Source organism: Natrix helvetica (genome assembly GCF_964273705.1).
Source record: "Natrix helvetica genome assembly, chromosome: 4".
NCBI classification, from domain to species: Eukaryota; Metazoa; Chordata; class Lepidosauria; order Squamata; family Natricidae; genus Natrix; species Natrix helvetica.
This window is the reverse complement of record NC_138550.1, coordinates 130,179,836-130,197,219: the sequence shown is the minus strand read 5'-3', so window position 1 is coordinate 130,197,219 and position 17,384 is coordinate 130,179,836. Positions and strand designations below refer to the sequence as shown.

Genomic DNA, 17,384 nt, shown 5'->3' with positions numbered 1-17,384 from the left:
CTTCTCACAAAGCATTCATTTTCAGGGCATTTGACCTGAAGGAAATTTGCAAAGATTATATTTTCATTCAGCCACAATACTTACTAATTATAAGAACTATTAATTTGCAACCTCCCACCACAAAGTGCTATAAAGAAAAGAGGTTTTAAAATCCCAGGCCAGAATAAATATAACGTTTGAGAGAATAAAATTTCTGGAGTTTCCCCACACAGGTTTTTCTCCAGTATCAAAAGAATATGGTTTCCTTTCAACAATGAGCTTTCTGTGAAAATAAAGCTTCACCCGAGTTTAATGAGAATATGAAATATAGTATGACTGTTTCAGCAGCTTTGAAAAATCACAGCATGGATTCAGAGATTAACAGTATCCCATCCCTTATCCCCGCTTACATTTGCTTTTTCATGTGACTCCTAACTTCTTTTTTCTCCCTCCTCTCTTCAACAGGGCCATGCAGAGGGACAAAGCGCTGTATCTTACCTGAAAATATTTTGGAAATGCATCTCTTCTTTTCTCTGAGGAATGCAGGAAAGTCTTTTTCATCATGGATTGCTTTATGCAGTCAAGGCAGTTCTGCATTTATTTAGAACATACAAAGTCGCTAAGCACTTAGGACTATTTTTGCTGGTGGGTCATTCACTCTGGGAAAAAAATGTCTTGTTCCTCCACCCCTCCTTTCTTTTTCTTTCTCCTTCCTTAAATGGACATTGCTTTTCTTCCTTCCTTGCAGAAGGAGGATTGGACCATTTGGATTTTGTTGATTTTTATTTTTGCTGTGAAGTGCTGCGCTAGTAACTGCCTTAGCAACTGTAGATGTCTTGGATAAAAGTCCTGGATTTTCCATTGGTTTTCATAATGGGTGTTTATATGAAACTACTAAAGACTTTTTAAATGGCTTTATGTAGCAGTCATAGCAAGTTGTAAATAGCATCTATGTTTCACTCTCCTAGAGTATAAAATGTGAATGTTTTTTGTAGCTAATTTTACTTTGAAACTGGCTCATTCCAGTTTATTGATTTCACAAAGGGGGTTAAATTGGCAAACATTCATATTTTTACTTCATTTTTAAGCAACTAATAGTTCTATATTTTCAAACTCTGAAAAGATGAAAATTATTCCCAAATGATTTTAATTAAACAGAAATTGGCTTTGTGTCATTAATTATACAAATAAAAAAGTGATATTGGGAAAAGAGCAAACACATTTATTTTGTACTGCCTAAAACTGCTTTTTTATCACTTTATGTGTAACAGTTAGTAAATGTCATTTATGTCCTCTTATGTATAAAACTGCCAAATGCTTTCTTGATATTTTATTAGATGCAGAAACAGATTGGAAACAGCTAAATTATAATCTTTACATATGGCTCTGTATTATTGTTTCTTCATCCTGTGTCTGTATTTAATCTTTTTTTATGGAAGCTGTTGCGCCTATTTATGAAACAATAAATATAGGTGTTTGTAAGTAAATTTGTTAGCATCTTAAAAAGGATTTTTTTTAAAAAAAATTACTTTTGTGGGCATCAATGTATTTGCTGCTGATATGATTTTTTTTTCCTGTGAGATAAATAAAGCCAACCAGCTTTTGTGGCAGAAAATGGAAATAAAAAGAAATTATTCTGTACTTCATATGTCGAACTGAGACCAAAACAGGGGAAAAAATAATTCCACTCTATTAAATCAAAAAATTTTAAAATATTTCTTGCTAAGTTCAGTCTTGAGCTAGCATGATGATGAAAGAGTGCACCCAAAGACTGTGGAGGGAAGAGATTCTTGCCCCTATTCTCTTCTGTGAAAGGAAGATTACTGCATATTCATAGGGATTGTGTTGTTTGCAGAGGTCATTCAACTGCTCATGAAGTAGAAAAAGAACAACTTACAGCTGTGCAGCCCCTATAATCTACTTGAATTGCTAGAGTACTGCTATAATTCTGAAGCAAGCCTTTACATATTCAAATAATATTTCACCTGCTCTCAAAAAAAAAATGATCAGGAGAAAGGATTATAATTATAATGGAGAGAAAATCCACAAAATTTATTACTGTTATGAAAGCACAAAGTAGACTTCCATTATCCTTTGGGGTATGAAATATCAGGAAAAAACATGATTTGTTGCTTTTTTTTCTTGCTGGCCCAATAGGAGAAAAGAAAATGAGAGACCAACATTGAATATGCATACTGGCTATTGTCCTGGACATTGAGGAATAAAGCAGCTTTGATAAATCTATCTTGGATTCTAAGTGTGCAAATGAGTGCAGGCAAGTGAGAGGAAGAATGACTTATTGATTTACACCAGTGTTTCTCAACCTTAGCAACTTTAACTTGTGTGGATTTCCAAGTCCTAGAATTCCCCAGCCAGGATAGCAGAATAACAGATATTAAAAGGTGCATCTGATTTCCTATCTGTAAAGTGAATATATATGAAACTGTTCTAAGTAATGACTTCTTGTTTGGTAGCTTTTTCCCATTATAAACCATATAGTATCTATAGACGTATGGTGACATTCTGCCGACTTACTCTTGATTATGATCTCTGACATTGAAGGAATTTCTCAACATTTGGAAAAATAGGCTTCTTTTTATAAAGATGAACAATATCTGACAATGTGTCTCCACCTTTGGAAGCTTCTTAGATAATAATACACAATACGTAAAAAAATGGTATTTACCTTTGCTGTAGACAACAATATTTAAATGCAAAAAATATATATGATATAATATCCCACCTTTCATGGGAAAAAATCCAAACCACTTGGTAGGAAATAAATCTATCAAGTATCATCCTAATGTTTCCCAAAAATATTTAAGTTTCTCTGCTAAGCAGTTGGATTCTGCTTCATATATAAAATAGAGACATTATAATAATTAGAAAAAGAATGTTATTCAAATGTCAAAGAAATACAGTATCTTTGGTTTGGTTTGATATAAACCTTGAAACATTTCAACATGCAAGAACTAATAGTGAAAACCAAATGTGATTATTCAAACAGCTGTAGATGAGGCCTAATTTTATTATTTTTAGTCCATAGAGGAATTCATGATTGCACTGTTTGTCTTTATATTGAGTTGTTTATCAGCACTAATAATTAGCTAATGTTTTCTATTAACTTTATTTCAATAAAACATCAAATCCCACTGAAATAAATGCTAAATAATTTCAATAAGTAACTGTGAATCAGACTTGACAGGATTTGATAAGAAAGTCTGTATTCTGTTGCCATCTTTTTAGAGAAGATTTAGAGACATAACCTAGTATTTAATTTCAATATGAAGCATAGTCCAAAATAGAAAAATATATTAATGACAGTTAAATGACATCTACAGGGATTGCTTCTTGAAACTGCTAGAGTAGCAAGCTTACATAGAACATTATGAAAGTTGCTATTATATTACAGAAAACCGGGTGAGTTTTATGTCCAGGAAACAATAGGATATACTATTTAATTATTTACCTGAACCCTAAGAATTAAAATCATAACATGTAAAATGATAAAAACTGTCCACAGAAAAGTATAACTTTACAAGTACGATTGTTGTGCAAAAAGGCTGGACTGACATCTATAGATAATCAATTTTAAATCAAAACTATATTTTTCTTCGACGTACATTATCAAGCTTAGGCTATGCTTTGTATCTGTAATACAATGCACTATGCATTCTTTTAAAAAATAACTTTGCATACTACATTTTTTTTTGATAACACAATCAAAACTATATTTGCAGACTGCAAAATACAACCAAAAGTAATTTAAATATATGAAATGCACACAAAGTACTAGCTAATTATTTTGCTATTTGGAGAACATCTCAATTATTCTGATATATATATAACCTCATATTACTGTAAAAATAAATTGACAAAGTACCTTCAGGTTGTGCGTGCTTCAAAAATTATTTAGACCAGCAGTTCCTAACCTTTCCAGCTTGGCAGCCTGGATCAGGGCAGGGGGTGATGGCTGTGAATGTAAGCAGAGGGCACTTGTGCTTGCACGCAAGTGGACTCCACTCGCACAAGAGGAGTCCACTTGCGCTCATGCACGAAGCTTCAGTTACACGAGCGGCAGGCACTTGCGCTCGCACACAGAGCTCCACTCATGCAAGTAGAGAGTACTTGTTTACCGCTCACGCAATTGGAGCTTCATGTATGTGTGCTTGCCCATCTCTCCCGCAGCCCTGTTTCAAACAGGCTGCACCCCAGTAATGGGCCATGGTCTGGGGTTGGAGATCCCTGTGCTTCAGATCTTATACAACAGCTCTGTGCTATTCATTTAAGCAACTCTTCTTTCAGGATTCTGGATGCATCTGAAAAACGATGCAGTTGCTTTACGAGTTAGCTTGACATTAATAAATCTTTAATGCAGATGCTCCTTTTGAAGGCTCGTGTGGAAGCTTGGGGGAGGAAGGGGGTGACTTTTATTAATAGCAGAATAATGTACTGCGTGTGCCTGCATGCAGTTTGAAGCCCAACTTTTTAAATAATTTTCAAATTGTTCATATCTCTAAAACAGAGAAAATAGAAGTGGGCAATTCTGTCATAATTTCTCTGGGTACTATTGGATAGAATTGATTGAGTTTAATCTTCAAATATATCTAGGGTATATAATAAGTATATAATAAGAAGAGTATAATAATATTTATAATCCTTTCAAAGTCTTGGTCATCAGGACTAGCTGCCTAAAAGAAGATAAGCAATAACATGCTACAATTATTTTAACTATTGAATGAATCCATTTGAGAGATTTAAACATCATGGTAAGCAATTTAAAAACAAAGCAAAATTAATAAAGTTTCACATATGCAACTATAAGCACCAAGTCTTTTTTCTGATCTGGTCAAGCATCTAACACAAACACAGTCTATTTGCTATAGCTTTGTCACGAATAGTTTTCTTTATGTAGGCAAATATTAATTCAAATATGCAAGCATTCACAGGAGTCATTGAAAGCTAGCAGCCAGTCATAGGAAAACAAGGGAGCAACAATAATGCATTTTCTTTCAAAAGAGTTATGAAAAATATAATTATCACTGTTCAGAAACAAAATACTAAGACTGCAATTAGATACACATTTACCGGAGAGTAAACTTCATTTAAAGATCTTAAAATAGAGTTACATGTCCCTCATCAAACCTGCATGATTCCCACTTAACATTTTTCGAAAGAAAACATTTAGTTTTAATCAGCAAAGGAAGACATTATAGTCTATTAGCTGACTCTACCATTAACTCCAAGATTACATAGCTAGTATCAATTACATGAGATGTTTCTCCATTTCATTCATTCCAATACAGTGTTGTATTCCAAACTTTCCAAATCAATAATGCTAGAGGAAAACATCTATAAAACAGCTATCACAATAAAGTTAATGATACATATTTAAGCACCGACAATACAGTGTTTGTTTATGAATATCCTGCCAGATGGGTAGCAATATGCATTGGTAAAATCTCCAGGGATAAAATTGAGTATGAAGCAGTCAAACATTGTGCAATTCTACCAAAATATTTTTATACATTCATAATTTACCACACACCACTAGTATAACAATAATAGCTTTCTAACAAAAGAAAATAAAACAATCCATTTATCATTGTGCATCACAAACTATATTCTTCTTGGTAAAACTACCTTAATCCCAAATACAAATTTTAGGTTATGTATCCATATAAATAAAGTTTCCAGACTTGTTATTACATTTTGATTCTATCAGTTTATTATAAAATTACAGAAACCTATTTCCTAACATACATTGGCAGATATTAATATAAACAGCAATTGTGTTGTACATTTCATAGTCAGACACTAATTCTTTCATAAAGCGCCATATTTTACGAAGATTACATAGCCTGTCAGGGACATATGTGAAATAATTGCCTATTTATCGCATACTTTGTAAGTGGCACAGTATAAGGTTAAGCCCACAGATCTTTGCTAGATGAACTGTTCAGAAACAGGATTCTCCAACTGCTGTATCTGGCAATGTGCTTGCAAGTACCTTTCTTAGAAGATAAAACCACTGGTTTTCCTGCACATGATTTGGAGTATTCTTCTTGACACCAAACACATATTTCTGGAGATAATTTTTTTTTTTTACTTCAAAAGCTTAACTTTCCATCTGTCACTGAACCAATAGCAAGTACCGGGCAGGTCGGTAGGAAGCACAGTACTTGAAGCTCAGATTCCAAAGTTAAGTATGCCAGAATTTTATAAATCAGAAAACCACGGTTTTTAACAATTGGATTATTATGTATGAACAGAAGAGGAGAGAGGATGAGTTCAAGATTCAGTTAGATTTGTACAGTAGGATTATAGAATACTGCAGAATGATTAATCTTTTCTTTTATGGTGAGATAAGGTTTTAAAAAGGCTTTTTGAATCTATTTCTATACCTGATCAAAGTTAAACACATATTGTATACATATAGTATAATGCAGCAATGAAAAGCTGTTAAATGTCCCAAAAAATTGTTTGTGTGTGTGTGTGTAATTATACAGACATATATACACACACACACATATTGATACATATTTAAGACATACTGCAAACTCTGTTATTTCCTTGGAAGTAAAAAAATTAAAACTAATGCTTCTTAGGTTTTTAAAACTGATTAACAGAACACACATATGTTTAATACCCTCTTGTTTTCATGGAATTAGTTATACTGTTGTTTGAATCCTAGTTTATGAACAAAACACACTTTTTGTCCATCTGTTTTGTATCTCAGCAACTAGGAACAATCTTAGAATCAAACATTAGGAATAAAGATCATAATGTGCCATTGTGCCTTAATAATGATGCATATAACAATGAGCTACAATTTAAGCTGATTTGGCCTTTTCTACAGGACTCATGGTTCTTTGTTTTTAGATTAACACTGACCTTTTCAAGTTGCATCAGGCTGAAGTAATTTGTCAGAACAGATATGAATTGCATTTGCAAAGAATAATTGTGATGTATCTTGCCCATAAATTTCACCTAATTCTGGCTAAATAAATTAACATATTTTTCTAAAGCAGCCTAACCCCAAAACACCTGCACCTTACTTTCTGAAATTAGTGTTTTCATTGCATTAGGCATCAGATATTGTAATATTCCTGTAAATTTTACCCCATTCTTAGAAAGATTTGAAAATATTTGTGGTTTCTCCTTGCTAGACCGGAGTCAAAGTTATAAATATAGCTTTTAAAGCCGTCTGATTACAGGACAATTAATATTCAGCCAATATTCATAATGGGCTATGTCAAATAGCCTAAAGAAGTGACATCATCATTATTGGAAAATTTATAAGAAAATTGCCTTGAGTCAGGCCTTTAAACAATTAACAACATTAAATAAGAACACAGGTGAACAAAAAAAAATTATCATAATTTCTGAAAAAAATGTCCAAAATATTTTGTTACCTAAGGCTGCAACTCTATCATTTGCCATCCCATCTTCACCAAACACAAGATTGCATTATCCAAGTGACAAATGATTGAAGTAATTTGCTTTGCCCCAGTGCTCTTTGTAGTTAAATTTCAAAACTTTGAGAAGACTCTTTATTTGAGAGAAAATATGCTAGAAAATTCATTAAAAATTAAAACATTGATAGAAAAATAGGTAATGTATGTTATTATTACCATCTATATCAGAGGTTCAGCCATGTGGATTGTTTTCATATCACTTAGGCTTCATTTTGTAATATGCAAAGGAATATATTTGAAAGCTTTTTTAAAAATTATAAGTGTAAGATTATAAATTACTTGCTAATTTACTCTGTCCTGTATAATATCCATTACTACTCTAGTGATTTCAGTTTCTTCTAATCTTTGCTAGATTCTAAACAGGAAAAAATGTTCTTACTTTATTTAAAATAAACCAAGTGACAAAAATGGAAATAGATAAATATTTTAATGTTAAGAAATTAAAATAAAGACATTTGCCCTCTTAGGAGAATCTATGAACTTGATGTCGATAAACAAGAAAATAAACAGATACATCTTAATTGCAAAACATGGTACTCTAACATAAGATTATTCCAGCATATTCAAATACCTGCCAACTCCAGTTACATTTGCATTTACATCCTTCCTTGTTTTTGCTGTTACTATTATCACCAGCATTTCCCTGCCATTCTTTGGAAATTTAATCCAAGATAACTTCAATGTCCAAACCAGCTACAATAAACTCTTGAATTAGATAAAGAGTACTGTGTTAGTCTTATCCAAATATATATTGGAATTTAACAACAACAACAACAGGATTGAGTGTTTCTTCAAGAAGGAGATGAATGCGCTTTATCATTCATCTCAGTTTTCTGTGTGTGCACTACAACTCCTGGCTGGATGTATCACATAATGCTGATTTCAAATAGAAGAAAAGCCCTGCTGGATTTGGCCAAGAGCAATTTATTCTAGACCAGTGTTTCTAAACCCCAACTTTAAGATTTGTAGACTTCAGCTCACAGAATACCACAGCCAATTCAATAATTCAATTTCAAGCAGTGAGAAGAAATCTTAGTTGACTAAATCTTTGCATTCAATGGCTGCATGGTTTAAGTAAGCAATGATTGGCTGAAAAGATTCTTTACTAACTCTAGAATCTTGGCCCATACTGTCTCCACCACATTTTTTTTATTTGGTGAAGACAAAGAAACTTAAAATACCTCTAATACATGTTTAAGAATTAATATGAACTAAAATATACAAAGTTCAAATAATAAATAAATTCATTAAAAATTGCAGATTTCCATAGGTATCAATAATTACAAGACATTCAATACATCCGGATCACAATTATGAAGGCAGCAAAGTTGTATTTCCTTATTTTCCAGAACTGGGGGTCATTCAGTTCCATCCAAGTTGTAATATTACAACTTGAAAGGGGATTTGTCTTTCCATTTAGATGCCTTGAGTCAAGCTTGGTTTTTGTTAACTATACCCATACAATTTTCTTGGCAGAATTATGGAATGATTTGCCATCATCTTCTTGTGGGACGTTTTTAACTTTCCAATCTAGCCAACAGCACTGAAATTCCCAGATGATCCTTCATCCAAATATTAACTGCATTTTAATTAAACTTCTGAAAGATGCTTCTCATCTTAACATGTTCATTTCTATTGTCTGTCACTTTTCAGATTTCTAGATAATAGTTTGAGGTTGGGGAAAAAAGCTGCAAACACTAATTCAAACATGGCTAAATACCACTTTATATCAGGGATGAATTTTCTACCAAGAATGGCATTTTATTTGTGAATTAATTTTAGCTTGCCAAAGTTACAAGATGCATGCTTAATCATATCACTGTGAGAAGTTATGGTTAAATGTTTTGACCTTTTTTCCTAATTTGGAATATGTAGCAAAACTGGGAAATATATTTGTTAAGCTTTGCAAAGGCCTAGTCAGTGCATTCCTTCTGTAACCTTGAAAGGACTACAAATGGTGCTATGATCCCAGGAATGGCAAAAAATTATTGCTGAGAACTGCATATGACCTACCTTACTAGCATTTTATGCAAAGACAATAATATGGAAGTATCCACAAGAATGTAAAAAAGTCAAGATAATGGTCACACCTACACAAGAAAGCCACAACTCGTTTTACAGATGCCTTCTTTGATCATGCTGTTGGGCTACTAGCTTAATTTTTTAAAAAACCCTTTCCCAGATACATTTTCATATACAAACCTTGCATTTGCAAGGTTTATTTCATTATTAATTGCTATCTCTTATCTATCTGTCATCTATCTATTTATCTATTTATTTACAATAGCAGAGTTGGAAGGGACCTTGGAGGTCTTCTAGTCCAACCCCCTGCCTATGCAGGAAACCCGATACCGTTTCAGACAAATGGCTATCCAACGTCTTCTTAAAGACTTCCAGTGATTAGTTTCCACCCATTGCTTCTTGTTTTATCCTCAGGTGCCTTGGAGAATAGTTTGACTCCCTCTTCTTTGTGGCAACCCCTGAGATATTGGAACACTGTATCATGTCTCCCCTAGTCCTTCTTTTCATTAAACTAGACATACCCATTTCCTGCAACCGTTCTTCATATGTTTTAGTCTCCAGTCCCCTAATCATCTTTGTTGCTCTTGTCTGCACTCTTTCTAGAGTCTCCACATCTTTTCTATATCATGACGACCAAAACTGAATGAAGTATTCCAAGTGTGGCCTTACCAAGGCCTTATAAAGTGGTATTAACACATCATGTGATCTTGATTCTATCCCTCTGTTTATGTAGCCTAGAACTCTGTTGGCTTTTTTGGCAGCTGCTGCACATTGCTGGCTCATATTTAAATGATTGTCCACTAGGACTCCAAGATCCGTCTCACAGTTACTACTATTGAGCAAGGTACCACCTATACCGTACCTGTGCATTTCATTTTTCTTGCCTAAATGTAGAACCTTACTCTTTTAACCATTGAATTTCATTTTATTAGATAGTGCCCAATGTTCAAGTTTGTCAAGATCTTTCTGTATCTTAAACCTGTCTTCTGTAATGTTGGCTATTCCTGCCAGCTTAGTGTCAACTGCAAATTTGATGAGTTCCCCATTTATTCCCTTATCCAAATCATTGATGAAGATGTTGAAGAGTACTGGGCATAAAACAAAGCCTTGGGGTACTCTACTGCATACTTCCCACCATGTAGATGCAGTTCCATTGAGGACTACAGGTTGAGTGCGGTTGGTCAGCTAGTTACAAATCCATCTGGTGGTGATGCTGTCTAACCCATATTTTTCTACTTTATCTAGTAGTAGGTTATGGTCTACTTTATCAAATGCCTTACTGAAGTCACTTTGTCAAAGAATGCAATAAGATTAGTCTGGCATGATGTGTTTTTGACAAACCCATGTTGGCTTTTGGCTATTATTTTGTTTACTTCTAGGTGTTCGCTAATTCGTTGTTTGATTATATTTCCCAGAATCTTTCCTGGTATTGAGGTCAGGCTGATAGGTCTGTACTTTTCTGGATCTATTTTTTTTCCTTTTTTGAAGATGGGAACCACATCAGCTCTTTTCCAGTCCTCTGGCAGTTCCCCGGTGCTCCAGGATCTCTGAAAAATATAATTCAGTGGTTCAGAAATCTTGTCTGCCAGTTCCTTCAGAACCTTGGGGTGTAATCCATCCAGTCCTGGTGATTTGAACTCGTGTAGGTTAGACAGGTGCTCACTTACCATTTTCTTCCCTATTTATCTATCATCTATCTATTATCTATCTATACCTCATCAATATGTCTGTCTGTCTGTCTGTCTGTCAGTCTATCTATCTATCTATCTATCTATCTATCTATCTATCTATCTATCTATCATCTATCTATCTATCTGTTGTGGCCTGCAAGCTGCCAGCAAAGCTGGCGACTGACTCAGACGATGAGGTGGTTGGGGAAGAACATGTTCCAGTTCTGGAGTCTGGGGAAGGCTCTGATGGATACTCTGCATCAGACGCAGAGATAGAGATAGGGTCATCCAATATTTCCCAGCCACTGGAGAGGCAGCTGCCTTTAGAGGCAGAGATAAGTGGGGAGGAAGAACAGCTGGGCCTGTTCCAGATGCATGTATGTGCAGAGCTGTTAGGAGAAAACAACAACTAAGGACAAGGAGTTGCAAGGAACACATGGATGCTGAATGGCCCCTCCCTGGATGGGGAATAAATAGAAGGAAAGGGGAGTGGTGGTCGTAGGGGACAACAGTTAGGATTTCTGAAGATTTGGCTCAGAAACTGCTTGCCAGAATTTGCAGCTTTGCGGCTAGATCACAGCTTGGCAATTATTGCAAGGAACTGATATGGTCTATTACTGCAGTTAACTCTTTGAAGGACTATTGCCCAGACTTTTCAATGGGTGAATGATATTAATTCGAAGGAAATAAATAAAAAGGGTTTTTTGGTGACAGGGAGCTTGTTTCTTGTCTCTCCTAAGGCTGGGTCAGAACACTGTCTGTCTGTCTGTCTATCTATCATATATCTCTACTTACCTACCTTGAGAGCAGTAAATATACGTAGCACCTTGTGGTGGTCTAGCAACATGTGTTCTTGAAAGTGCTTTTTTAAAAAATGGAACTTGACTGTACATTTTTCTTGAAAAATTGATTTATGTCCCAAATTACATTGCTTAATACTATAAGATCTTGAGGCAGAATGATATAATTTATTTCATTTTTTTCTTACTTTTAATTTTCCAAAATCAAGAAGAGATATGCCTTTTCTCTGGTTTAGAAAGGATGCCATGCAACTCTGCCTCCCCCAACAGCCTGAAAGACAAAAGCTTCAGGACTATGTACAGCAACATCAGGATAAGAAGCAAAGGAGGAGCACGTAGACTTAGTGAGCTTCTGGAAAAGAAGATTTGAAAACTCGACCTTTCTTTCTACAGGTCTTCCCATGTCACTATAGGAGTGGTGAAAAAGAACCATGGCTGACCTCAGACAAATCATGCTATTGTTTTCTGCATTGCCTGAAGTCATTAGACTGGCTTCAAAAGAAGCCTGAAAATACATGTTTATATATGTCCTTCTCAGAATAATCCCTAAATTGTTCATTACATTCAGAGGTTTTTCAAAAGTACTACACATTCTTTGTGTGTATCTTAAATTGCTACTGTTCTGCTACTGGGCACTTTATTACTTCTCTAGCCCCATTAAATATAATAAGGTGAAAAAAAGCAACAGAGAATAAACTGTGGAGTACAGTTCATGAACAAAGCAACAAAGCAACAAAAAAACCGGTTACTTCCTGGGAGTAATGAAGATGAAAGATATAGGTAGCTCAAGTAATAAAATGACCCCGGTGCATTTGTCAAATAAATATGATCTGCTGAAGTGAGAGTTACAAACCAAGTTCAAGAATCAAGGGAAACCCAGCATGCAGTGAATTACAATAATACAACTTGGAAATAACCAGGGCATGTCATAGCTATATTTGGATCAGAACCTGAAAGAAAAGGACAGACCTGATTGAATTCTCAGATAACAGGAGCAACCCCAAACCACAGCACTAACCTGAGATGACGTGGCTCTAAGATGGCCACTGAATCGCGAGCCTTGGACACAATCCATAATTCCTCAGTTTCTAAGGATGATCAGGCCAACATTCTATTTACATTCTGCCAAATGCTTCTCCCTATCTAACACCAACATTTTTGTTGTGTCAAAGCAGAACTTTCAGGTGGGTTATGAGCATCCACTGGGACAGCCCATTGAAAGCCCAAGCCATGTCCAAACCCACTGAAATATAGAGCGGGGTATTATCTATAGTCCTCAACTTGAAACCAGTCATGTAGCAACTTTTCAAAGTTATAATGGACTCCCAAAAGCTACTTACAACCTGATTCCGAAGTTACATCTCCTCCCCAACAGTCACTTGATAGCATTTTGGGTTTTTGGCAATCAGCCCAAATTCATAGCCATTTGCAGCACCTTGCAGTGATATAAACATGATTTAAATGTTTATGAAAACATTTTTTTTCATAAACCAACATTTACTTTGGGGGAGGGAATCTGATACTGAACGAGTTCAACTAATCACCATAGAATCTACTTAATGACTGTGACATTGACTTTAACAATTGGTGCAAGAAGGTCATAAAATCAGGTCTGGTCACATAACGAATGACCTGCTTTAGGACCATCACAAGTTACAACCATAATTGCTAGGCTGCATTATGGTGGTAAGTCAAGGACTATCTGTACATATCTATGACATAACAACCCACATGGTTTAATAAGTTTTACCAATTCCTACACATATATATTGATTTTGAATTCAATATATGATTTGAAATTAAATCAATATAAGCTGTGTCCTGCCTTTGTAGTGATTGTGGAACATTACAAAGGCAGGGTACAGGAGCTGAAGAAAATATGCCCACTATTAATAGTTGAGTCAAGTCCTCCACATGGTAATGGAAGCAACTAAGAAAATGGTCCTCCAGCCAAACCAGAGGCTGGAGTATTTTCACTAACAACCATGTTTGGTGCAATCAAATGTTCCCAATAAATCAAACAACAGCAAAAATGGAAAGATTGGCCTCATCCATCACTAAAAAGGAAAGCTATTTCTGTATTACAGCCAGTTCTATATATGGACATTGCTCTAGAATCATTCTTAGGTGTTACAGAGCATCCTAATCTCCATTCCTGCTTTTCAGTTATCCTTTTCACCCACAAACTGCACTGCACTGCACTGTGCTGCAGTAGTTTCTCCTAACTTATTAGTCCTCATACCTTATTTTGAAGACCCTCTCAGAACATAGCATTGAGACCAGGATGGGCAGCTGGAAGAAATCCATTTGTATACATACAAGCTGATTAAGTAGCAAGAAATCTATTCGGCACAGAATGGGCAGGGAGTTTGGAAAGCAAAACCAAGCAACTTCCATCTTCCTCTGTCCACTGAAATTGCCATTTCACACTGCCTCCGTATCTGTTTTCTCTGAGTAGAAAAATGGGTAGGATTGTAGTAAGGAAGAAGAACAGTCCATCATTGTGTCCAATGCTGGTATAAAGACATTACAGGATTTGTTACAAACCTTGGATAGTGAGAATCTCAACACTAACACATTCTAAGTGACTTAAGTGTCTACAATATGATAAACTAGAAGATATACAAAAAGGGGAAAGGTATAAACTGGTTTATACCAGTTCTTTTTCTTTTCTTTTTTGGTATTTTAATTCTTGTTGAAATTGTTTTGCTTATTTTTTTCCTTTTATTAATACATATAAACACAAATAAACATACACAGTATGAAGTACAGTAATTATACAATAGAGACTTCAGTAACCAGTTCAAGACCAAAAACTTATTGCACAAAAAATACTTTGATATAATCTACATATTTTTTCCCAATATTGTACTTAATTTTGTATGTCTTTTTTCTTATATTTTACTCAATTTTATGGAAAATATAATTTTATACTTATAATACCATTATCCTGTTGTAACTAATCTGACAGTGTATTTCTCTTTCCTTTATTTCCGTTACTGAATATAAAATAAATAATTTTAATTAATTAATATCATTGTATTGAAACTACAATGTATCAAGATTTGCAACAATATAATTAAAAAAGAATATCAACACAAATATTAATGGAAAATATATCAACTATACCAGAAAATTACAAATAAAAATGTAGTACTAATTAAGAAAAATTAATTAAGAGAAAGAATCTGAGGATCTAACAGTATATAAATTCTGCCAAAGTCTTCAATCTCTTTAGGGAAAATTAACTAATTGACAGACTGTACAGTTCAAACAATTTAAAACAACTTATATTTAATATTGCTGTACAAAAGGCACTCATCAGATATTCCATCAAGAATATTTACATCTAATCCCTTGTCTTCATAAAAATTAACAGCTTTGATATTAGCATTTTTTAGAGTTTAATGAACTTCATGCCAGTAAAGAAATAGCATCTCAGTCAAATGGATAAAATAGCCTCAGTGCTAATTCCAGAAACTTGGCAACCTATCTTACATATTTTTCCAATATATCATAATTAAGACTGTATTTTTTTCTTAATGCAAGCACTGCTACGTAAGGAGACTATCAGTTTTCATTTATTAATGTCCTTGAAGCTCAAGGCCTAAGACATGGGCTCTCATTGAACGGGACTTTCTAAGAGCTCCTAACATTAATTTGGGCCCTTAGCATACTTGGAGTTGCTAGGATCCTCTATCAACATCTGTCAATAAGTAGTAGCATCAAAAAGCATTTCACTGAGCACATCTATTCAAACTCAGGCAAGGTCAACATTTTCTTGTGAACTGTGGTGCATTTATTTTGGCAACCATCTCTAAAAAGGCAGAAATGTAGACGCTCCATGCAGATCCACCATATATTCCTGAACTAAAATTCCCAACATTCATTCAACATGTAATTCAGTCGTGTTTCCTAGCATTGCCAGTACAACTTCTTGAAGCTGTAATTCAGTCATGTTTAGAAAGCTATAGGTCACCAGACTGAAGAAACCTGAGCTAAATGCTGGAACAAAAGACATTGTATTATTTGGAATTTATTAAATAATGGGAAATATTTTAGTATTAATTTTTACAATATTTTTTCAAAGAATAGCAGAGCATTCGTCTTCTTTCCACTCTAACTTTGGCAACTTGGCCCAAAGTCATTCAGTGCTGAGCAGGTACTTGAACATGAGAATCTCCACTTAGTTCCAATGGTATATGTAATTAATTTGAAACAGGAGTGGCACTTTGCAATAATTGCGGGACAAAATCATTTGGGCAATGCTTATTATCTTGCAAACAGGTTGCTACATCCCTTACAATTGATACCACTAGAGAAAGGATAGCAGGGATACCAGTGGACCCACCTCAGTATGCTTGTTGATAGGTGACTTACCATAGATGGGATCAGGACAATGGCATTTATGCCTTTTGCTATTTCTACCTAAGTAAATTTCTTCTCACATCTAGTTCCTCCTCTCTTCTCCCTTCTTTCTTTTCCCCTTTTGTGAGATATGCAACCTATCATACTATATTGGACCACAAATATAAAGAAGTTATGTTGCCTGATCACGTTGCCCTGTGATAAATGGGACATTATAGTACACACATTCATTTCTAAGTTTCTGTAACCCTTTTCACTTCAATACATAGGACCAGACTCTGGAAATTCTATTTTTTCTTGGGACTTGTGAGAAGTATGGCAACATTGTGACAAACTAGCTGATTAATAAGATAATAATCCTAATCACAGCAGTCATGATGTCAACCCTGGTAGGCTCTCTAAGAATTTGTAAACTTTGATAGTATTGAGCATTCCAAGTATTGACAAGGGAACTGTCCCTTGATGACTACAATAGTATTGATAAATATGAACATGGATGCATTTCTGTTTCCAAATGGGCTGCTTGTAAGAACGTTTGCTGCAAACCTTCTTTGCTGCGATAGGTCAAAGGTCTGTGGGTCACTATTGAGCTAACCCATCCATGTGAATTAATCCAATAGTAGTGGATGTCTAATGATGTCTGTCCATTTTATAGATACAGCTAGGATAATGCTTGCATAAAGAGACTGCTAGTATAAAATGACCATTTGCCATAAGGGTGACATAAACCTTGATGTTGCAGTTACAGGAAATTGTGAGCAGCACTAAGACAAGCTTCTGAATTACAGAGCTTTTCGTTTTTTTAAAAAAGGCTACATGGGAAAAAATAAGATTACTGCATAATGCCCTTTTAGAAAAGCTACAGCTCTGTGCACGTGTTACAGGCAGAAGATCACGGGTCCAGTCTCCATTAGCTACAGGAACATTGGCAAAACTCCTGTCTGGTGACTCTAGAAGTTCATAGTGAATAAAAGGACCTGATTCAGCAGGCAGCTGTTCTTTGCATTCCTAGCAAGATGTGAGAGACAACACCTGAAGGCTCTAAAAGTCTTCTGCAAAAATATACA

The 17,384-nt window shown here is 34.9% G+C and overlaps 1 protein-coding gene across 1 annotated transcript in view; it reads left to right on the top strand.

Annotated features, from left to right (window-relative positions):
* Nucleotides 1–583, top strand: part of TOX (thymocyte selection associated high mobility group box) — a 189,985-nt gene extending 189,402 nt beyond the window's left edge. Inside the window, exon 9 of the mRNA XM_081953440.1 lies at nucleotides 445–583. Within this exon, the coding sequence (XP_081809566.1) occupies nucleotides 445–481 (37 nt within the window). The 3' untranslated portion in view covers nucleotides 482–583. The remainder of the gene's footprint in view (nucleotides 1–444) is intronic.
* Nucleotides 584–17,384: the final 16,801 nt, after the last annotated feature.